Genomic DNA, 22,638 nt, shown 5'->3' with positions numbered 1-22,638 from the left:
TCCAGCAGTCCCAAGTAGGCAGTTTGGGGGCTGGGATGTGACGCCGAGCACAGCCAAGGGGAGCGAAATGGGGATATAAGAAGAGATGGATCAGACAGGCACAGTCGACGAGAAAAGATGAACGTCCTGGAACGAGCAGAAAGGAAAAGGAAGTGAAAAAATTATCAACAGGGAATGCTGGGCGCGGAAGAGGGGGAAGGGATCCGGAGCTGAGATGGTGGTGGTGAGGTGTGATGGTGGGGTGGTGGGAGGTTGCGCGGCTGTCGAGGGGAAGCCGATTCGGCTGGGAGGGTCGTGGTGGTGGTGGAGGGGTTCGGAGGGGTCCTCGAGATGGTGGGCAGAAGCCGCGTCTAGACACCAGCGCTGGCGCCGTCGGTGGGATGCTGTGTGGTATGAGCCAGCCTCTGTGTTGTGACGGCAAGCTGATGGGGATGTTTGGGAATGCGACTGGTTAAGCGTCTGGGGAAGAAGAGGCCGTTGGGTTTAGCCTTGAAGACGGGGATGGAGTCCAGATAAGTTGCTGCGGAGGGGCAGACGGCAAGCTCTGGTGGCAAAAGAAAGAGGGCAGGGTATCTAGTAGGTATCGTGTGGCAGATATTTGCTGGCGGTACAGACAGAGTAGAGAGAAAAAAGAAAGCTACAGTTGCAACGGCCAGGTCGGGACAGAGAAAGGCAAGATTGGATTGTATATAGGTGAAGCAAGGCATCTCGGTCTCTCTTCCATTTTGGCTGGAGCCGGCCTGCTGGAAAGCAGCCGGCGTGGATGGACGGAGGACGTCGGCGAGGGCAAGGTACCTTACCTAGGTAGGGAACCTTAGCCAGCAGGGGTATGACTAGCAGAAGAGGACGGTAGGCCGTACGTAACGGAGTACTCGGGACCTGCAATGTTATTCTGTGTCTGAGAGGTGTATCTGGCCCGCATCTGCATCTAAGGTATCTAAGGTACAGATGGACTCGATTGCTGCTATTCTTTGCGCGTGGCGTCTGAACCCTTGCACCCGGGCTTTAGCCTCTAGCGTGCAGCGGTCAAGAAATGGGAATCATGGGCCCAGGTCAGGTGAGGAGCTGCTGGAAACGCCGAGGGCGGCGCTCTGGGATTGGGCAGGCGAGGCAGGGAACGCGCGCAGGAGGGAGCAGATCAGACAGCGGTATGCGCCAGTCACGATGTTGAGTCATCTTTGGGCCGTTTGGGGGAGAGAAGCGAGGGTCTGGAAAGGGGAGTACTACCACTGTGTACGGAGCAGTAGAGGACTAGACAGGGAGCAGATGCGAACTGTCGCCGTGGACCTACATAGTAATGGGCCATTGACGGGTCTTTCTGCAGATGCACAGGAGAAGCAAAACACAGGCAGACAGGGCATGGAGGGCATGGAGGGCAGCGAGGGGAGACGAGGTGGGGAGGAGGAAGAGACGCTGAAAGAGGCACCGACAACCAAGGGCTGGCTGGCGGCAATCTCTGCAGACTGCGAGGCGTGCAACTGCTGGGCTGTGCCGCCATGCGGCAAGAGACTCGCCCTGTACTCTGCATACACGGCTCGTCCTATGGGAGTCGCGAGAAGGCTTGAGAAGGCAACTGGACGACACCATTGGGCCGCAACCCCCTGCCATGCCCTTGCCCGGATTGGGGGTTGTCTGCATCGTCTGGGATGCTGCGATGCTGCGAGTCTGGGGGTGAGGGCAGGGGAAGGGGGTTGTGGGCACGTCGAATTCGATGTTTTGCTTTTGCAGAATTGAGAGAGAGAACCGCGGGACGAGACAACTACCATGGACAGAAGAATGGCATCATAGCCCGGCCAGTGTCGGTGACGATGTCGGTGACGGTGGTGGTGGTGCTGGCGACCCGTAGAGATGGCTGTGCTTACCGCCAGTCGGTCGACGCTACAGAGAGACCGACAAAAAATACCCGCGCAGCCCTTCACCGACGGCGAGGGCGGTAGTTTCTTTTGGGTTGGCAACTCGGCACGGGACTCGAATTGACTCTGTGGAAACTGGATGGCGGGGGCAAAACGGGCCAAAGTGTCCAAGCTGGCGGCTGGGAGTGACCCTGGAGCGCAAAGGGGATGGCCCGCCCCGCTAGGTGTGGACGAGTGAGAAAGATGAGAGGAAAAGACAAACAGAAAAGGTTCTCGTCGTCCGTCGTCTCGTGAGTGAGAAGGCAAAAGTAATAGGCGTGGTGTAATAAGGATGGAGCAGGCAGGGATGGGGCTGGACGCGGTTGTCGAATAGACGGTGATATGTTGGCTGAGCGTTTGTTAATGGGAAACGACATCGGATGGGGCATGGACGGAAATGGCCATCAATGGCAGCATTGGCAGGCATCGAGGACGACGCCGTCGAACTGAAAAGACGCAGTTGCAGCTGCTGGAGACTGGGAACCGGAAACTGGAGAACGAAAGCGAAAGGACGGAAAGCAGCGACGGACCACAGGTGCAGGTCACAGACTCAACTCACAGGCCGCTTGCTGGAGGGAGCGGGCAGGGCAGGGCAAGGCAGGGGGTCACCACAACCGCACAAGCCAGGTGCAGCTCTGCCCATTCCCAAAGCGGCACTAGCGCATCGGTACTTTGCCCATGTACCTGCGGGTCCAGACGGCTCAACTGGAACGTGCGCAACTGCCACTGCGAGTCCAACGGCTCTCTCTTTTTGTTTTTTGACTCTTTTTTGGACTTTGCACTTTGAACGCTCCAGCCCTGGCTGGCACTGCTGGGCCCATCGACAGCCTCTCAACACCTGGTCGTTTCTAATTCTACCTTATGGAAACCAATCCACTCTGGACAGCTCATGGGAGCCCTCACATACACGAACTAGAGTTGACTCCTCGTCAAACTCCTCGACGCTCGCCCTCCCTTCCCCTGCGTCATCCGTCGTCTCTCCGCAACCGCTGTCAGTCGACCGTCAACAGCGACAGCAACGCCCGTGAACCGCCTGCTACCGAGCAAAAGCAAAGACGACGGGAGCCTTTGATTCACCAACCCCCGCGACTGTCGTCAACATGTCATCTATCAATGATCCACCGCATGTCTCACTCTACGCTGCCCGAGAGGCCATGTTTCTGCATGTCTTACTCTTGTCCCACCCTCTCTGTTGATCGCCCACGCTACCGATACGCTTTCACGCTTGCCCCACCCCTCTTCCTGCTGCCCGGCGCTTGTTTGGCGACCTCCTTTCGGTCATGTATCCCAGATGGAGTCCAACCTCACTCTTCAGAGATGGTGGTGGGCACGGCTTCAAGGGCAGTCGACACGGACCACACTCACCCCACTCGAGATATCATATTCTGATATTATCTCGACAATGTTTGTGCGGAAGTGTATAGACCGGCCGCCGCGGCATCAACTTGATTTGCTCTGAATCCTCGGGCCTACTCCTGCGGGAAACCAACAAGGGAACATCGCCTGGGCGCTCGCTCCTCGACGTTGCTCCATCCAGAGACTCGCAGGAGGATCGACAGAGGACCCCGCGATGGACGCGCAGGAAGCACCTACTTACCCAGTAAACAGTATCTCGACTGCACCGCAAGCCTCTTGGACGCGCCATTCCAACTACACTACCAGGAAGCGCCACCAACGAGCAAACGCGGTTGTCGTCGTCAACGTCGAATTAGAACTTTGGTGATGACGACCCAGGCCCGTCTAGTCTGCTCGCTTGCACACCCTCTCGAGTCTCAGCCTTCATCTAAATCCTAAAAATCCGGGCACGGGAAGACTATGGATTCGAGCCTTTCTCGAGGGTCCAACCAACGACTTTATTCTCCGGCTAGGCAGGCAACGATACGCTCCCATGGCTTCGTCGTTTAACTCGCTTACCACCACGAGATTATCGTCGGATGAGTCTGGGTCGCGCCAGCAACCAACCCGCGAGCCTGCTGCTTCGAGACCGTGTGGCCGCGGGGTCGTCTTCCAACTGCAGAAAGAAGCCATTTCGAAGACTTCCATTCGCACGCAGTGCTACGCCACGGCTAATCTCCCAGGCCCTGTCTTGGTCAGAAACAGGAGTTTGGAGATTGTCTCAACCCCAATTCAGATCCGCTCATCGTCGACTATTGCTTCCATCTCACGTAACGCACCCAACCACGGCCGACTTTACGGTTACCCGTCTGGCCTGCTTGGGGTCGAAACAGTCCCGTCGCCGTCATTGGCCGGGCCGAAATGGATCTTCTGGGCGGCAGGGGGTTCGGTCCCTTTCTGCATTTACGATTGGCCCGCTCGTCTTCAATTATGTCCAATCATCTGAGCTGCCCGAGACATTTTCCCACCATCCATCTCGCGTCCCTGAGCATCCATTTCCCCTCATGCATGTCTCTCCTTACCCGCAGCTTTTGGAAACCGCTCTTCACCAATCGACCGCGTGGGCTTGACGACGAGACTGCTCGATAAGGACCGCCGGGATGGAAAGGAGCTGATTCTGGCGTCATGGACATTAGTCAGAGATGACCGTCTCATCTAACGTTTGACTAGGCCCGTTGAAAGTCTCTCCGCAACGGCCGCGAAATGACAGCTCCCGTCGCACATGGCCCTGCATGGAGCAACCTTGACAGGCCGAGCACGGTGCTCACAGTGCACGGTATCCGAAAAGAAACAAAAATGTTGACATGCGATGGAGCTGCTGGCTCTGGGATGCCTGGCATGAAATTCCACTGCAGCAAGGCAGTATGCACGATAACGAGAATAGAAGCAGGCCCTCTCCGCGACCCAGATGGGATCATCGATCCAACAGCGGCCGTCAGGCAGACCGCCGTAGCAGGGTCTGTCCGGCAGTGGAATCACGGGACCGGCTCACCGGACCAGGCAGCGTCTCCTCAACGTCAGTGCCAGCGACGACATCCAGACAGCGACGCAGCAAACAAAACCAGAGCAGCTGAAACCTGCAGCTCGACTGTGGCGATTGTTATGCGCTGGCCGCGTCTAAAACAGGCACATCCAGGGCCGACAGCCGGGTCTCTGCTGCAAAAAGACAGCCAAGGTCGCCCGCCGAAGCGAGCGAGACGACGTGCAGGAAGCAATTCGCAAACCGGCGCCGTAAGGTGGCGCTCAGAGTGACGGTAGTGAGGCAACCTGAAGCCACAAGGGCCACTTCACACATGCACTCCGCCACGCGCCTCATCCGTGGCCCTTGCAACTGGGTGCCGTGAGGCTGGTGACGTGGCATTCAGACCCGATGGAGCGGGTCTCGGGTGGCTCAGTGCCAACGGAGCCGGGCTCGGTTGAGCGAGAAAACGGCAACCCTGTGGCTTTGCCCGGCTTTTTGCGGTGATCGCAAATCTCTGGGCTTTTCTTTCCCGGTTCAGAGGGCGCACATCGCCCATGTACACATGTACTCGGTACTTGCAGCGGTGAAGGGCAACGATCGTCTCGCTGACTCCGAATGGTAGAGCACAAAACTGGCATTCCATCGGCGACGAGATTGAATCACAAACGAAAAGGCCTGCAGAAGCGAGACTGGAGCAACAAGATGAGAATCGGACATGCTCTCTGCAATGACATCGAAGACGAGAGAAAGACGAACCCAGCAACCGAGCCCTTGTCAGTTTCTCCAATCGTAGCCGCCAGAGGTCCCGCGACCGGGGGTCGTTGCTCAGATGGACAGGGGTTTACGGGCGTTGATTGGCCTGTGGGTGATGAGACAGCAGGGATGTGCAATCTCACGAGTCTTCAGTAGCGAGTAACGTGACGGCGACGAGGTGCGGATTGCACGGCGGTTCTTCACACCCCCATCGGCGGCTGCTGGGGATGGATGAGAGAATAATTAAAAAGGGAGAAAAAGTTTGTTCACTTTGGGCTTTGTGTGTGTTGGTGTCATCCCCCACGAAGGTCCGCACAGACGAAGGAAGCCCAGAGAATTGCCCGTCCGTCCCCTAGCGCAAACGTCGGACTTTTTGTTGGTCTTTTCTCGTTAACGCGGGATTAGCGCGCTGGGCGTGGGATGTTGGAAAGCCGCCTTCGTTCAAGCTAGAGCTGAGAGGTTACGGGGGCTAGCTAGAACTCTTCAGCTGGTGAGTAATGATGCGTTGGCAGGTTTACCGACGTATCGGTCCAAGTCAAGGCGCTGCGTGGACGGAGCTGTAGATCAAGTCTTCTTGCTCACCTTACCCTTTCGGCGCACGTACATTTCTTCTCGCCTTGACTAGGAGATTTTGTTGGAAAAGCTTCGGGAGCTAAAAGACGCCGGCGGGCGACGGACGAGGGTCCGGCTGAGAGGTTGGTTGGGTGGGTGGATAGCGGGGGCTTTTTCGTGTTGGAAGGAGCCACTCTCTGCTGAGGGACTTGTGTGTGTATGTTGGTTTGCTATATGGATCTCCTGTTGGATTGAGAGGAAAGTGGAAGGCCGGATCGTGATAGGAGGGGCCTTTGGGGATGCGGGTTGGCGGCGTGGCTTTGTTTGTTGGAGCTGATGGCGGAGGAGGGGGATGGGATTCGAAGGAGTTTGTTCCTGGTCTCTCGCTCCAGTTGGGTTGCGCGAGAGGGGGGGGGGGGGGGGGGGCGCCTGCTTTTCTGGCAGGTTTACTGGATCCGCGGGAAGGGCTGAGGTGGTGGACTAAGGTAGTGCTTGGTTTGGGTTAGATGAAGGGGAGAAGTCCGGGCTTGGTTGAGCCTGTGGAGAGGGAAGAATGGGTTTGTGAGAGGGGTTGAGGTCGTGAGGAAGAGTGGTGTTCTGAGAACGGCGATGGGTGTCGTTCAGAGCTGTTTATAAGTGGGTGGTTGTGTTTGTTCTTAGATAGCAGCAATGGAACTCGTAGTTCGCGGCCGTATTGTCAGGACTGGGGCTTGGCCTGGGAAGAGTCTATTGCCTGTGAATGTTGCTAATCTCGAGACGCATCGAACAAATTTGGAGTCGAATGGTAAAGTATTGGAGAGAATACTTGACAGAGGGTGAGGAGTCGCAGAGATGGAGATCAGCGATGCTGTAAGTGAGAGTCTGCGGTACTGACGGGAACCACGCTTATCAGCATCGTCGAGGACTGCAACGGATTACTAGGAGGACTTCCTCGAACAGAAGACTTACATCGTTGTCGGTGGTGGCGGCTTTCCAAATAGTGCGGAAGAACTTTTATATGACTGAAGTCTTCAAGTCTAGAGACCTACTTGAGGATATAAGAGGCCTTGTGGCCGTCTTTCGTTCTCTTCAGGCGGGCCCCGAAAAATGGACTTCGGACGTATGACCAGAAGAGGGGGATCCCATTCTTTCCTGTTGGATGAGCGCGCCCCGTGGTGCTTACTGACACTCTATCTACGCAATGCCCACCCAACCCAGGTTTTCGTTGCCTCTATTCGTCCTCAGTGTCGTCTAGTTATTCAGCAGAATGAATGATATCGGGCTATTTTGAGGGCGATGGGCGGCGAAGGTGTTGAAAAGTAAGTTATTTTGGTGTGGCATCATGTAGATGACCTTCGTAATCCCCTTCAGAAAAAGCACGGGATATTGTACTTCTATTGTGGATTGTGGAAAATGGTGTGGCCTCCGTAGAGCTTTATATTTCATCAGTAGGCCATGCAATTCCCTAAACAGCTAACGGCAGGGTCGGCACTCTAAGCAGGTCAGCTCAGAGGTGGAAATGGTGATGAGTCTAGAATGTAGTTCGTAGTATATATTTTGTGATCTCCCCCATTCTCTTTTTTTTCCCTGAGGCAAATTTTTAGCCCAAAACATGTATGTAATTTTCGCGTTATGCTGAACATCGTACACTTGGTGATACGGAGGTGATGACCCAGGCAGGGGCAATGTTACAGACGATGAAAGATTCGGTCCCGCTTCGTTCTTCGTTTCTCATCGGGTTTGTCCTTTTATACGTGGAAGAAGTCTTGAATAAGCACCAGATTACAACCTGATGGTCTGAAGCATCATGAAAGGGCATGTCTTACCGTTTTCGACATCGGGTATGGGATCAGTGTAGTGACCAACTTTATCCGGGATGCGATGTGCCAGCTCAATTGCCGTCCAAGGTGGTGTAAAGAATGAGCACTTCCTCTCATTGGCTGAAAGTAGGAGCAAGTGACGCTTTATATAACTTCTGATATGTTTTCCTAGGCTACTCTATATTGAACAGCGCCTCGGATGATGACGAGAAATCTTATATCAAACCTTGACTGCAGCCCTCGCAATCTTCGAACCCCCAAGTCTCTTGGTTTTCACGTACGTCTAGGCGGGTCCGGCTGGCTGCTGGGCTCGGCTTCTCTCTCTTCGGAGAAGGAGGACCGGGGATTCTCCGTCCTTAAAACAGGGCGAACACTATGTTTTCGGGTAGCGTTTGTCAACGGATTGCGAGCTGACGGAGATGGATGGGTAGAAGTGCCCTCGGGCTGTCCTTCGGGGTTTGGAATGCAAGTATTACTAGTTAGACTTTGTGACGCAGCACCATCTCAATCTCACAGAGATGCCAATCTTTTAGCTATGTGGTGAGAGTACCACGAATATCCTCAAGTTGATGGGCTGTAGAGGACTTCTTAGTCGCATTACACGCGCCAGTATACCGCAACCCCCTTGGAGAAGAACACCACGGTAGATAATTAGCTCAGGCACATACAAGAATTCGATTACCCTCGACATCGCTAGCAATAGAATCACGATGACATTTCGAAAGGCCGTGTCAATATATAACTCCGATACTAACGCTCATCCATCACCGATGTACGCAGCTTATGTGCGGGTACTGCATCCATCTTGAGCAAAAGCCAATATGGGATGTAGTCGAGGTGTCAAAATAAGTGATGAGAAGTCAGGTGCCGCTACAGTCGCCGTTAACACTATTCTACCGCTGCTATACTTGTGCTGTGTGTTTTGAAGTACCCTCCCTGTCTTTTGGTTATACGGAGGTCGTATGACAAGATGATGGACGCCGACATTGGATGTAATGATTCCACTGATACAGAGGCAAACCCCGATCTCTGTGAAGGAACTGATTTCAAGGTTAGCTTTGATACTCGGCGCTATATAAACAACGTCCCTTCTCCTCGTTCAGCGACCAAATGGTCAATGACGAGCGCGTTCCAATAGCTAAAGGTGGCGAGTCTTCGGCGGACACCAAGATTTGTCAGACAATGGGGTTCGCTCATACATCCATAATAAGCTCGAATCGAATTCTGATCAGGGATATATAGCGGGAATACGCGTGGAACAGTACCTTTGAAGGACGGAGACGATGAGACGTGATGTGGCCTTGTCCTTTGATTCATGGACTGTGTCGAGGAAGAGTGGCATACGCGAAAAGAGAAGCCAATTCGATTCATGTAATGATGTGAATTTCGCGATGTTCCTCTGATTGGTTGTGTGGGATATTGAATAGTTTGCTCTGTCACTCTCTTTATATGCGCCATGAGGCTTGCGGAGTGGCAACAGGGCTTCCGAGGGCATTGCAAAACCCCTTGCAAATGAAGTTTTTGCGCTTATTTAAACTTGAACCATGTGCAGTGGTGATTTCCTTTCCTCAGAATGGGTCGTGGAAATGGTTCGCGATGATATAGCCACTTTGTGGTGGGAAATAGTTGGCACTTCCTGGCACCACGCTCGGTTGCATAGACATCGTTAAATCGTGGATGTCTGATACAATATGGACATTAATTATCAGATGTCGAATAAGCTGGAATATGCGAAGGAGAGGGAAGAACGGGCGCGGAGGTGCTGTACAGCCTGCCACTGTAACCAGATATACTTCATCAAGCGCTTGGCCATCGGCTCTGGATTGTGGCGAGCCCTTGCGGTCTTGGAGTGTAAATAATCGTGGTGAATCTTATAGTGTATCTCATCAATAGGACGGAGTCGATTGGGCGGACTGACATTGGTCTCTCCCGAATAGGATGGAGAACGCAGGGCCGTAGACTGCAGGAATACATAGCCTCGGTCTCTGAGTCGCGGCTCTTTGGGACGAATAAGCGCCAAGTGACTATGAAGAAGGACGGCGATCCATACTCAGATGCCAACTTACCGTTGCTTCTAGGTCCATGTTGGGTGCCGAATTGCGTCGATGGACGGCTTCAACGACGGTGCCAAATACCCTTGACAGGCGTTCTCATTGTTGAAGAGCCAGCCACTCACAGGATGGGTACCTAGTCTTATACGACGCCATCGAACTGATTCGTATTTCTGAGTGATCAATATCCGATTGAGTTATTGATCAGGCTGTTGCCAGAGAGTCGGCCCTAGGGACGTGAAACGGATTCAATCGCCAATCTCATCTGTGAGAGAGCCGACTACCCCGTTAGCATGGGGTTGCCAAACGATGACCTGCCCTCATCAAGGCAACGTACGACTTCTTCCCGTTGCGCAGAATAGTAAGAAGGCTTTCAAGTTCACGATTGAATCTCAACGATGCCAGCCCACTTCAATTCGACCGACCCATGCGAAACCGAGTTGGGATACAAAAAAGCTTTTTGCTCTATTCCATTACTGTAAAAATATCTGGTAAGTAGACGCGTGGTGCCAAATACCACGCTGTCTCGTTCGGCGTAGACCAAGACCTGTCGTTTTTCAAATTTTGCGTTTGCGTCTCCATGTTCATCGTCGTGAACGAAAACGCCTTCCAGCTCCCCCACCATAGTAGTATACATAATCCCCTGCCAACCCGTCTTACTCCATCTAGGCAGCAAAGCGCTTGGCTCTGGCCTCCATCCTGGCCTTCTCGGCCGGGTCAGCCGCAGCACTGCGCTGCTTCTCGACACTGCCGCCACCTTGACGACCGCCGCCCTGGCGACCGTGTCTGTTGCCCCTGCCGCCGCGGCGTCCACGGCCGTCGGTGCTCTGGCGCTTGGAGTCACGGCCGGGCTGCTCGTCGCTGCGCTCGGGACGACCGCGCTTGGGGCGTCTCTCGGGAAGGGCCGAGTCGAGGGCGGAAGTGTTGGCAGCATCAGCATCGGCGCCGAAGCGCTTCGCGCGTTCGGCCTTCTTCTTGGCGTCGTCGTCGTCCTCCTCGACGATGCCGAAGCGCTTGGCACGCTCGGCGCGCTTGCGGGCTTCTTCTGAGGCGTCAGTCGCGCCGAGGTTGAGGGCGAAGTTCTCCTTGGGCGCGGCGGCCTCCTCAGGCTTCTCTTCGGTAGTCGTCTCGGCAGCAGCAGGGGCAGCCTCAGGAGCGGCCTCGGTGGTTGCTGGCGCCGCGGGCTCCGCGGCGGGAGCTGGGGCTGGGGCGGGCTCAGCGGCAGGTGCGGCCTCCTCGGCCGGCTTGGGTGCTTCGGCGGCCTTGGCAGGCCCGGCGGGCTCGTCGTCGCTGTAGTCGATCTCGTCCTCCTCTGCGGCTGGGGTCGCGACGGTCAGTTTTGGGTCGGAGGCGCATTCATTCCATCGACGTACCTGGCGCGGAGGCAGATGCCTTGTCGTTTTCCTTCAGGCGGTTGACCAGGTCAAGCTTGTTGCCCGTGGCGGGAAGGCTCCTCTCCTGGAGAAGCTTCTTGAGCTCGGGCACCTTCAATGAGCTGTAGTCGGTGGCCATGCTTGCGACTGTGTGGTTTTTGGGGGATAGGGGATAATTCGAGATGTGTAAGAATTGTTATTGCGCAAGCAGATGGATAATTGCGCAAGCGGAGATGGGAAGAGATTGATGACGACGAAGTGGAACGGTGGAGGGAGGCTGGTGGTTGACGATCGTCGGGGGTTATGACGATTTTTGAGGTGAGGCGCGTCGTTGCTGGTTTGGTTCGCAGGACGACAACAGCAGAGCTGGCAGCAGCGACGGTAGCACGAGGTGCCTAGGTGCGCCTTCCTGCGCCTGCCAAAGCTGTCGGCGGTACGTACCGCGCAGCTAAGCGAGAATGCAGGAGCACGGGCCACTGTTCCTGCATGAGCCAAATTGTTGCTGCAATTGTTGATGGAATTGACGATGGGAAAGACAATGGCCATGGAGGTTATCTTTGGATTAGTTGTGGCTTCCCGTTGAAGAGGAGACAAAGGATGTTTGGCTGTTGCGTTACGGGTGGTGTCTTTCGGCGGGTTTTCATATTGTAGCGTGTCTTGTTTCGGCAAGCTGCGAGGACGTTTTCAGTCAGACATGTCCAGCTTCAACTTGGACGTCGAGAGGCATAGTGTGATGTCGAGAGCATTTGGAAGAGAAAATGAAGCTTGGAAATGGCTTCGTTTGCGCATCTGCAGACACTCATGTTGCGACTGGCCCCGAGTCTCAGCTGTCACGACTTCAGCTCGGCTCGTGGCGCGTCGAAACTGACTCAAGCTGTGCCGCACGCATAGTCGCCGTGTGACGTCGAGCAGCAGAGCCCCAACTGATCTTCAACCTAATCGACCCGCCGGTCCGTCTATGCTTCTGTCATCCGTAGGGGAGGCGACATGATGAGCGGTATTTCATCTCGTCGTGTGCGTCGAGACTGCCATCAACTGGGAGCATGGCTGCGTATAAAACTCAATTGGCCATTGACGCGCGGCCGGGCTGTGTGGAATGCGTCAACGGGGCAGCAGTTCTTGCCTGATGTGCACTGCAGGAGTCCGTCTATTCTCATCAGACCAACTCCTCCACGTCTCGAGCTTACGTGTATCGCGTGGAGGGACTGTGACGCTGTCAAGATGGAACGGCGGACGGCCGGGCAGGGCTGCTCCACCGACATGGAAGACGCCCCGGCTGCCGTCAAGGAGGACGATGCTGGATGCTGCCGTGCCGTCGTCCGTCCCCCCGTCTTCTGGCCCGTGTGCTTGGTGACCGTTTCTCCAAAGCCATTTGAGGAGACACAATGCGTTGGACCAGAACGGAAACGGTGTGTTGAATCATTAGAGAGAGAAGGGGTGAAGGAGGGAGGCACGTGCGATGGCCTGGGAGGGGTTAGTGGTGTCTCCTGGCCTCACATCTCGACCGCCCAGCCAATCAAACCTTGATAACCTAATCGATGGATGTGCGGTCGGTACGTATCTGTCGACCCTACCCGTCAGCCCGCGTTCCACCAAGCACGCAAACAGCTGGCGTGGTAAGGTTGGGTTCCGGGTTCACTCAGGGACCTTGCGCCAACCTCAGTGGGCAGTGACCAGTCACTGGTGTGACCCAAAGACCCCCGGGGCCAGGCCTGACCTGTGAAAATGAGCAAAAGTGAGGTTGCTACCCCAGATTCTGGCAGCTGGCTCCACTAAACTGGACCTGTATCGACCGAGTCCATGAAATCGTCCATCGTGCCTTTTTCGCTCCTTTTCTGCCGCCCCCCCTGTCGCCCTGCTGAGCTGTCGTCGTTCATGATCCGAGAACAAGCTCAGTCGCCCCATCTGCAACTCTTAATTCTTGTATAGCGAGTCCGTGGGCCCATGATATGGCCTAAGCAGTAGCTTGAATTAGGCTCGCCGGAGCCGATTGTTCGTGTTCGTGTTCCCCTTACCATCCCGCATTTTCTACGTTACGCCGCCACCACCGGCCATCGCCCCCAAACACCACTACTTCTTCCACTCTCTGCGACAATCCCGGTGTCGCCCAAGATGACGCGCCGCATAGTAAGTCCTGCCCGGCTGCCCGTCGCCCGAGACCCGCGCGCTGATGCCCTGCCTCCCTTAGGTGCGCACGATAGTCCAGCTCACCGCGGTGACGCTGGTCACCCTCATCGTCGTCGTCTTCCTCGACCGCAACTTCCGAGTCCTCCCCAAGTCGATGCACCACTACATGCCCCAGCACCACCATGGGCTGATCGTCACCGACATCACAATAACAAAGTGTTCCTCTCTCAACGTCTTTTCCTCCTGCAAGCTCGACATCAACAAGTGGCACCGTATCGAGAAGGATCTGTATCTCGGCAAGTCATGGACGACGAGCGCGTACGTCCACGTTGCGCGCAAAAAGGAGGAGGAGCTCGTCGCCGAAGACAAGGTCGTTATGGACGTTTCCGTCGGCAGACTCGACCCCACAACTGCCAAGAAGGGAGAGGAGGACGAGCGATGGGAGAGCCGACCCTACGGCCTGTGGGTGAAGCGCTCGTCCAACCAGAAGGACAGCGACTCGAAGAAGGCCGTCACGGGCGTCGACGTCCTCTTCGGCGACGATGCCGTCGAGGCGCGCAACGGGTGGGAGATTACCGGGGGGATACCCCTGCTCCTGCCCCTCAACGAGGACGTTCCCGTCTCCCACCTCACCGTTCGACGAGGAAGCCAAAAGGAGCCGACGAAGCCGCACCCGCGGATCGCCGACAATGGCAAGTTCAAGATTGTCCAGCTCGCCGACCTCCATCTCAGCACTGGCGTTGGAAAGTGCCGCGACGCCCAGCCCGAGGGCTACAACGGTGACGTGTGCGAGGCGGACCCCCGGACGCTGGATTTTGTGCAAAAGATCCTCACCGAGGAGAAGCCACACTTGGTTGTGCTGAGCGGAGATCAAGTGAATGGTGAATCGGCGCCGGATGCGCAATCGGTAGGTCATCTCCGCGGTCAAAAGATGGACGTGCGCTGACAAAACAGGCCATCTTCAAAATTGCTTCGATTCTCATCAAGATGAAGATTCCTTACGTCTCCATCTTTGGCAACCATGACGATCTCACACTACCTCGCTCCGCGCAAATGTCCATTCTCGAATCCCTGCCATACTCACTTGCGCAGGCTGGCCCGGAGGACATTGAGGGTGTCGGCAACTACTACGTTGAGATTCTTGCTAGGGGCAAGTCTGACCACTCGGCGCTGACGCTGTACATGCTCGACTCACACGCTTACTCGCCTGACGAAAAGAAGTGGCATGGGTACGACTGGATCAAGCAGAACCAGATTGACTGGTTCAAGAAGACGGCTCAGAGCCTTAAGCAGGCGCATAAGCAGTACACCCATGTCCACATGGATTTGGCATTCATCCACATCCCTCTTCCCGAGTACAGAGATCAAGAGCTCGCCATCAAGGGTGAATGGAGGGAGGGTGTGACAGCACCAAACTTTAACTCTGGTTTCCGCGACGCCCTCGTCGACCAGGGCGTCGTCATGGTCAGCTGCGGACAGTAAGTCTCTTGTCTCCTCCCTGCAGACGTGTCTAACAAAACGTAGTGACCACGCGAACGACTACTGCTCTCTCTCAACTGACAAGGAAAACAAACCTGCTCTGTGGATGTGCTACGCTGGCGGCGTCGGCTTTGGTGGCTACGGCGGTTACGGCGGTTACCACCGTCGGATACGCGTCTTCGAAGTCGACACCAACCAGGCGCGCATATTGACGTGGAAGCGTGTGGAATGGGGCGATACCGGCAAGAGGATTGACGAGCAGATGATTGTCGACGAGGGAAGGCCAGTGGGCTTGCGGGTGCAGCCTTGAAGCACAGAGCGCAAAGCTCAAAGTTTTGACGGGCTCGTCTCGTTCCAGACAGCAATTTGAAATGAAAAACGGAAAAATGGAGTTTGGCGGGCACCGGAGTCTGGGTTTGTATTTTTTACCAGTCCCGAGATGAGGACACTGGGACGTTTGAGTTGACTCGGACGAAGGGGTTCATAGCATGTATTTTCCTGAGAAGCATCTAATGGATCGGCATCAGGCGGAGAGGACGGTGTAACGACATGTACATGTATTTGTTACTGGGTAGATTTCCTCCCTCTTATCTATATCAAGGTTATTCAAGTTGTTCAGATGACCAAGCCGGCGGACGGACGGCCTTGATGGGTTTTTTTGCACATCGGAACAGCTCTTGTTATCAATCTAATGAGACCTGCTACGTTCGCTTTTTCCGGGCTTTCCGTGCTTCCAGTGGTCTCTGCCCGATTCTGCACCTCAGTCACCTGGTGAGTGGATGGGTCCTTCACCGAATAAGGGTTGTTGCTAGGTACGGTGGCGGAGAGGCCATGTGGATGGCTGGAATCGTGTAGTTGCTAATCAAGAGTGCAAGATACTCTATGTACTTGGAGATTTGAGAATTTCCAACCCCCGTTTTAGACCAATCAGAGAATTTACAGCGCTGAGGCGAAGAATCAGAGCTCGAAATAACCCTGAAGGGTAGGGCGAAGTGGATTCTCATTCCTCCAAGTATCCAAATACCTACGCTACATGAGTACAAGAGAAGACATCCTCAAAGCCACGGGCCCCACATTGAGGCTGATTGTACCCGAATTGTCGTGGGGTTCATCCAACTACCTGTATGACAGACCTTCGCGGGTAACGTAGCCGGTTCTTCCCACGCGCCATCTCTTTGGCAACCGTATCTTGGCCACTTCTGTATGAGCAGCCTTGGTGGCTGTGTGCAGCCGTGTATGTTACTGGCTGTGTTTAGAGTAAGCTTATGCGTCCATATCTACGCCACGTCGGAGATGGCATATCTAAATAACCTGTCCACCATATTGATAACGTTTGCAGAATGAGGAAAGCAAAACGTCTTCCCCGATTATCTCCCGTCGGCCCGCTGGAGAACGGTAGACTCTTGTTTAGGATGTCTTCGTCAAGACTCGAAGGAGCTATTGAGCGCTTTAGAACAGATTTTAGGATACCTGGAGGTATTATCTGCTTGGTCACCTTTGTAACTTCAACGCAAAGCCCGCATGACCTTTTGAAAGCATTCTGACCTTTGGGGCATAATGATTTTTTTTTTTAAAAAAAGACGAAAGCCATCGGTACGTAGATGTACTTGGGTTGGGCGTCGGGCGTGATACGGAAGCCCGCTGAGCTGGTCGAACTGCCGACCTGTACGCCACTATGTGCAAGCCAACGTGCGCCTCATCTTATATCTCCGGTCATACGATAATCCGTCTGTTTCTTGAATTATTCGAAAATGAGGCACGGAATCTCATCGACAAGTGTCTTTTCCCCTTTTTTTGTTTTAGAAACAAAATGGCAATGGTTCGCAACGGTCGGTTGTGACACACCGAACATAGATGGCCTGGTCTAAGTTTAGAAAATTCTTGATATGGGGTCGGCACCGCAACGTGCGAGTGACCGGCAATACTGTTTTCCTAAGGCAAACAAGTGCTCAAGTTGAATAGAGTTTGATTTGTTCATGTCACATTTTCAGGGAGATGTGTAAAAATGTATTGAGAGGTGGCTGTGGTGAAAATGAGCATAGTATGGATCTCAGCAGGGCGGCGTCGAGATACATGTGTGGTCTCCAAAGAGAGGCTTGTAGAGTAGATTCACATGGAAGGCTCAGAAAAACTTGGGCCGTGGTTCAGGAATCAGTGTTGGAAATTTGGTGTGAGACTACTTGGTGATAATACGCTCTTCGATATTCCCCCGAATACGTGACTAGTGGCACTGCTCTCTCTGATATTACTCTTGCCTCAGCAAATTTATCAAAAGTACATCCTGTGACTTCTGGACCTCGCGAGCACCTAGACGGGCTTCCCACAACAAAATCAGACGAGTACCGATACCACTTCAACCACTGGGCTTTGCACTATCGGTAGGTCAGCTGTCAATGGGCGCTGGGCCGATGTCCTCCGATTCGTCTGAAGGAGATACATACCGAACTTGACAGCGTACCGCGACCTTGCTAGCCATGTCAGGCCTTCGCCCGTATGAACTTTCATTCTGGCTGAGCATAATGACAAAGAGGGAAGTAGCGGGCCAAAAAGCTGGCTGGGTGATTACGGTTCCTGCCATCACAGTACAAGTAGCCGCTACCCCATCGTCTTCTTGGCCAACCTCTCCCTCTGCACCATCCATCCCAGCAGCACCTTTTTCAAATTCTCGTCCAGAAAAGATCAAGTTGTCATCGACGTTCAAGTGTTTGTGTCTTCTGACATTGGTCTACCGTGGGTTGTCTGCGAACGCCCGTGGTCAAGAGAGATTTACAGCGCAAAACCGAAGCTACAGAGCCGAGACCGAGTCGAAAATATCGAGAGAAAAAAAATTGCATCTGTGAAGGGTCAGTCTTGTCGAGTTCTTTCGTTAAGTAACGCGTTGAGCCGACGTACCAAATAGTGAGTTGCTTCCTCCTTTTTCCTTCTTGCCCCTCCCTGTCTCCCCTTCCTTTCCTTCCGTCCTTCCCTTCCGTCCTTTCCTTCTTCTCTCCTGGCCTTACACATATTTCTGCTGGCCTGTTTCCACCTATCTTCATCTCTCACACATCACCGCCATAATTGCACTGTCTCTTTGTCTAACCTGGAGCATCTCTTTCAGTATTTGATTTTATCCTTCCATACCCTCACCTTCTACGCGCGGACTTGCACACGACAGAAGCAAGATGGACTCCAACCCTTTCAATGATAGATCCGCGGATGCGGGTGACCTCATGCTTCCGAGCCTTATGGAGAGGGATCTTGAGTGGGCGGAGTCACTCTCAGACGCACTCTCAGTTGGAACCAGCCCAGGCTTTGATTACACGGTCGGAGCCAGCCAATGGCACAATTACCAGTTAAGCCAAGACGCCTGGCTCGGCAGTATTGACGAGCCAGCTCCGCAGTCAAGCCCATCCCTGGTCGGCCCTGGCGCTGCTGGTCAAGCTGGCGAGCAGCCTCAGATTCAATGGCCGATCCCGGCTGTCCCAGAGGAGCCTATGGTGATGGAGACTGACCAGCCCGGCCAGCCTTTCCAACCGGATTTGCAGCCCACGTCGGTTGTCTTTCCTTTCGGTAGCGCAAACACCCAGGATCAGCAGAGCCATAACATGAACGCGGATGCCGAGCTCGTGAACGCGGGGGCCACGACCATGAATGAGGAAATCCGGGCCCTGAAAGACACGCTGGCACAGTACACCAACCAGGAGCCAGAGATCACAAACGCGAAGGCCCAGGACATGAACGCGGAGACCCAAACCATGAACGAGGAGCCTCAGATTACAAACGCGGAGGCCCAGGCCATGAACGGGGAGAACCAGGACATGAACCCGAAGGCCCAGACCATAAACGGGGGCCCTGCACGGATTGATCGAGGATCTGACAACATTCCCGATGCCCAGAAAAAGCATCTTTCCATTGATTTCTGCGATTATATGGCATGGGCACTTACTGTGAGGAATGCCCGTGCCGCACTGAAGAGGTATTTTGAATCCACAAACCCCTATAATCTATTAGCTGACGATCTCGCAGTGGGCAGCCGGCAAGTATACCTCGAGACATCGCGACGATGAGTGTGCGGGCCTCGTATTGTCTGTACGCAAAGGGTCATCATGAACTGCCACCTACCCCAATCGAGTGGACGAGGCATTCCAAGCACGGTCCAGCATGCCTTCCCTGGGAACTTCAGTTGCTCAATAACGGCATGCGAGAGTATATGCGCAAGGATCCAACTTCTTCTCCAGGCAAAGACCGAGTCAGATGCGTGCCTTTGGGATACGGCCGCTGGGAAGTTCGGCGCAATGACGACATGCGGCGCACGCTCTTGGAAGACGGCCAGGGACCCAGCTATGTGTGGCACGAATACGGCTATGAGGCAGGACCAAGCTCGTCGCAGAATGGAGTGCCGCCTCGACAATACAGCAGACGGGGGACTTCACGATTCCGTCGGCAAGGTCGGGCTCCATCGCAACCTGCGTCGGGATTGTCGATGCAACTCCAACTGCCGTTAGACCCGCAGATGCAGCTTGTATACGAGGGACGTCAACAACAACAGCAACAGGTTCAGCAGTTGCAACAGCAGCAACAGCAACCTCAGCAGCAACAGCCCCAGCAGCTGCAGGAGTCTCAGGAACTTCAACAGGCTCAGCAGGAACTGCGGCAGCTGCAACTACAGGTTCAGCAGTTGCAACAGCAGCAACAGCAAAAGGCTTTGCAGCAAGTTCAACAGGCTCGGCAGCAACTGCAGCAGCTGCAACTACAGCTTCAGCAACAACAGCAACAGCAGCAGCCTCAGCAGCAACAGGAGCAAGGGCCTCAGCAACTACAACAAACTCAGCAGCAACGATGACTGCAGCAGTAGCGGCAAAGGTCCCAGTCCATGCACTGGTCGACGGGGCCAGGGGCGGTATAAAACAGGATGTGCGGCGCAGCGAAGCCAATTTGCTAGAGAGGCTGGGGCGAATCAGCATTTGGCCATCGGTAAAGAGATGGTTGGGGATGTGAGGTAATGATGGAGATGACGCGTTTCTCCATGTAGAAGCAGGTCCAGCGACAAGATGTGTAGGAGTTGCCGGGATAGGCGCAAGCGTTGTGGTAATGAGGAGTATATGGGGTTAACGGGATCGAAGTGTAAGCCTGAGTAGCAGTTAGTACAAGCATGAAATTATAGTGTCAGTTGAAGCAATTCCCCGGTGTCTGTGTCCCTGGTGATGTGATGGGTGAATGTAGAGTGTAAAAAACCACGTCGTTGGCTCAGGGGGATGTTGAGATTTTAAATCACACATCTAGACAAATATGCAACACAAAAGGTGGGTGCATGTTAGCCACGACCCTGCATCAAGGTCCATAACGGACACGCGAGGCCACGTGGGTATCATGAGACGAAACCGCAGAGGCGATGAGAAGAAAGGTAAGAGAGAAAACACCACAAAGGGACTTTGGTTCCTGAATGCTAGCGCATCCTTCGTGGCCCTACATGACCCCAATAGGCAGGTTCTGCTGACGGGAGCCGGAGCCCCACGGACTTGATCTGCTGACCCGGAGCCGGCACTCCTGACCGGCGCGACTCGACACCGAGCCGGACGGCGAAGAGCTTCTTGCTTACCGATACAACCAGGCGAGGTGAGGTGAGGTTGGGATGCTTAGTTATCGTGTTTGGGACACGCCGCAGCTCCATGCCTGCAGCTCCGAGCTCTATAATTGGCCCCACTTCTTTCGGCACGCGAACCGCCCGCGGGGGACTGGAGCGGAGTGACGCCATCGCTTCATTGTGGTGGGATGCCTGGGGCCCTGGGCTGCAGCAGTGGCTTTGGGTGTGTGATTTCTAAGCACGTCTGGATGGCCCCGCGGAAGAAGGGCGCGGTGGAGGGGTCACTGTGACGGAAGCATTTCCCAACATTGGAACAGTGCTTGCCGCATGGCTTCAGCGCTGTTCCACGGGGGTCCTGGCGGGTCTTTCCCACCCCATATTATTAAGGTAACAGCTGTACAGCTACGCGGGCGAGGGGAGGGGTCAATGAGCTCTGGATTAGTATTTAGGAACTCTGGCCTCGGCGTCGAGTTCTTTCCTTGTTTGCACTGAACCATCTTCAACACCCTGTTCTGACGACATCTCGTGCTCCTCTTGCGGAATTTGTCCACGTACCTTATTCATTCCACCCATTCATGACGACCCGACTGGGACAGTTGAGTAAACAAGTATTCAACATGGCTGCTAAGACCAAGACCGATATCCACCTGTACACCATGGGCACGCCCAACGGTATCAAGGTCTCCATTCTGCTGGAGGAGCTTGGCCTGGACTACAAGACCACCGCCATTGACATTTCCAAGAACACCCAGAAGGAGCCCTGGTTCCTCGAGATCAACCCCAATGGCCGCATCCCCGCGTTGACCGACACCTTTGAGGATGGCAAGTCCATCCGTCTGTTTGAGAGCGGAAGCATCATGCAGTACCTCGTCGACCGCTACGACAAGGACCACAAGGTCTCCTACCCGTACGGATCTCGCGAGTACTGGGAGGTGAACAACTGGGTATGCTTCAAGCGGGTCGGTTGAGAGAATTGAGCTAATGTGATGCAGCTGCACTGGCAGATGGGTGGTCTCGGACCCATGCAGGGACAGGCCAACCACTTCAAGCGTGAGTTGCTACTGCACGTCAAAGATTATCCCGAAAGGAAGGCTGACCACTCCCCCAGGCTACGCTCCCGAGAAGATCCAGTACGGCATCGACCGCTACACCAACGAGACCCGCCGCCTGTACCGCACCATGGACACCCAGCTCAAGGCGAACCCCCACGGCTACCTCGTAGGCGACCGGGTGACCATCGCCGACATGGCGTGCTGGGGCTGGGTCGCGGCTGCCAAGTGGGCTGGCATCGACCTCGAGGAGTTCCCCGCGCTGAAGGCGTGGCTGTGGAAGCTCGTCGAGCGTCCCGGTTTCGAGGCGGGACGTCACGTTCCCTCGCCTCACAAGGCGCTGGAGCACTACAGCAAGACGGACGAGGAGCTCGATGAGCAGGCCAAGGGTGCCAGCGCGTGGATCCTGAAGGGCATGCAGGAGGATGCCGCCAAGAAATAGGGCGTAGATACCTCGTGAAAAGTAATTCATTCGAGCGCTTGATGTTTTTAGTAATGTGACATCTGCTGGTGCCAGTGATGAGAGACATGGAGACCATTTGACCAGGCTGAGGTGCGTGTGAGATACAACAAGAGGTGAGCAGGACATGCTAATTATTCCGATTAAGTAGTAGGAAAACAATCCATCTCATTTCACCCATCCCAAGATGATTGACGCCTAAGCAGGCAGATTAAAGACTCAATCCAACGCGAACGAAACTTGAGCCGGATCGCGCGGCCTAGGCTCCGCTACAAGGGGCCAGAACTGGACTGCCCACTCAAGCTCCAATGAGCCGAATCAGGTCGGTTAGCTCAGTTGGTTAGAGCGTGGTACTAATACATCACCTGGTGTATCTGGTAATGCCAAGGCCGGGAGTTCAAGCCTCCCACTGATCACATCTTTTTGCCGCTTTGACACTGGCTGTTTTGCAGACTTCCTTCATTCTTGCTTGGTTCCTCCTGCTGGTGTTATCGTTCTTAGGCAGCGGGTGACTGTAAGTGAAGAGTTGAGTGAGTTTGCTCTAAAAACTTTGACTCCCTATCACGTGGTGAACCCCACCTGCCTCGCCGTTGCCAAGATTTGCAGCTGGCACCAGTCGCAGCCGATCTAGGTCAGCCAGTGCTTCGGACATGGTTTCCGTCTCCGCAGGTCCACGCTAAACT

General features: G+C 54.6%; 4 protein-coding genes and 1 non-coding gene across 5 annotated transcripts; 4 read left to right on the top strand and 1 right to left on the bottom strand.

Annotated features, from left to right (window-relative positions):
* Window positions 1–10,569: 10,569 nt before the first annotated feature.
* On the bottom strand, window positions 10,570–11,416 carry COL26b_008049 (uncharacterized protein; the record flags this gene model as incomplete). Its single annotated transcript, XM_053180822.1, has 2 exons — window positions 10,570–11,222; window positions 11,278–11,416. The coding sequence occupies 2 exons, from the start codon at window positions 11,414–11,416 to the stop codon at window positions 10,570–10,572; spliced, it is 792 nt and encodes a 263-aa protein (XP_053035214.1).
* Window positions 11,417–13,389: 1,973 nt separating this feature from the next.
* Window positions 13,390–15,193, top strand: COL26b_008048 (uncharacterized protein; the record flags this gene model as incomplete). The annotated part of the gene is made up of 4 exons (XM_053180821.1): window positions 13,390–13,404; window positions 13,466–14,311; window positions 14,359–14,882; window positions 14,929–15,193. The coding sequence occupies 4 exons, from the start codon at window positions 13,390–13,392 to the stop codon at window positions 15,191–15,193; spliced, it is 1,650 nt and encodes a 549-aa protein (XP_053035213.1).
* Window positions 15,194–18,044: 2,851 nt separating this feature from the next.
* COL26b_008047 (uncharacterized protein) lies at window positions 18,045–19,705 on the top strand (the record flags this gene model as incomplete). Its single annotated transcript, XM_053180820.1, has 2 exons — window positions 18,045–18,809; window positions 19,046–19,705. The coding sequence occupies 2 exons, from the start codon at window positions 18,045–18,047 to the stop codon at window positions 19,703–19,705; spliced, it is 1,425 nt and encodes a 474-aa protein (XP_053035212.1).
* A 1,358-nt stretch (window positions 19,706–21,063) lies between these two features.
* On the top strand, window positions 21,064–21,937 carry COL26b_008046 (uncharacterized protein; the record flags this gene model as incomplete). Its single annotated transcript, XM_053180819.1, has 3 exons — window positions 21,064–21,390; window positions 21,439–21,496; window positions 21,555–21,937. The coding sequence occupies 3 exons, from the start codon at window positions 21,064–21,066 to the stop codon at window positions 21,935–21,937; spliced, it is 768 nt and encodes a 255-aa protein (XP_053035211.1).
* A 339-nt stretch (window positions 21,938–22,276) lies between these two features.
* COL26b_008045 lies at window positions 22,277–22,371 on the top strand. The gene has a single exon. It is a non-coding gene; the product is annotated as a tRNA-Ile (tRNA).
* The last annotated feature ends 267 nt before the right edge of the window (window positions 22,372–22,638 follow it).

The sequence above is a fragment of the Colletotrichum chrysophilum genome, assembly GCF_026319265.1.
Source record: "Colletotrichum chrysophilum strain AFK26 chromosome Unknown scaffold_68, whole genome shotgun sequence".
Taxonomy (NCBI): domain Eukaryota; kingdom Fungi; phylum Ascomycota; class Sordariomycetes; order Glomerellales; family Glomerellaceae; genus Colletotrichum; species Colletotrichum chrysophilum.
This window is presented reverse-complemented; position numbering and strand designations above follow the sequence as displayed.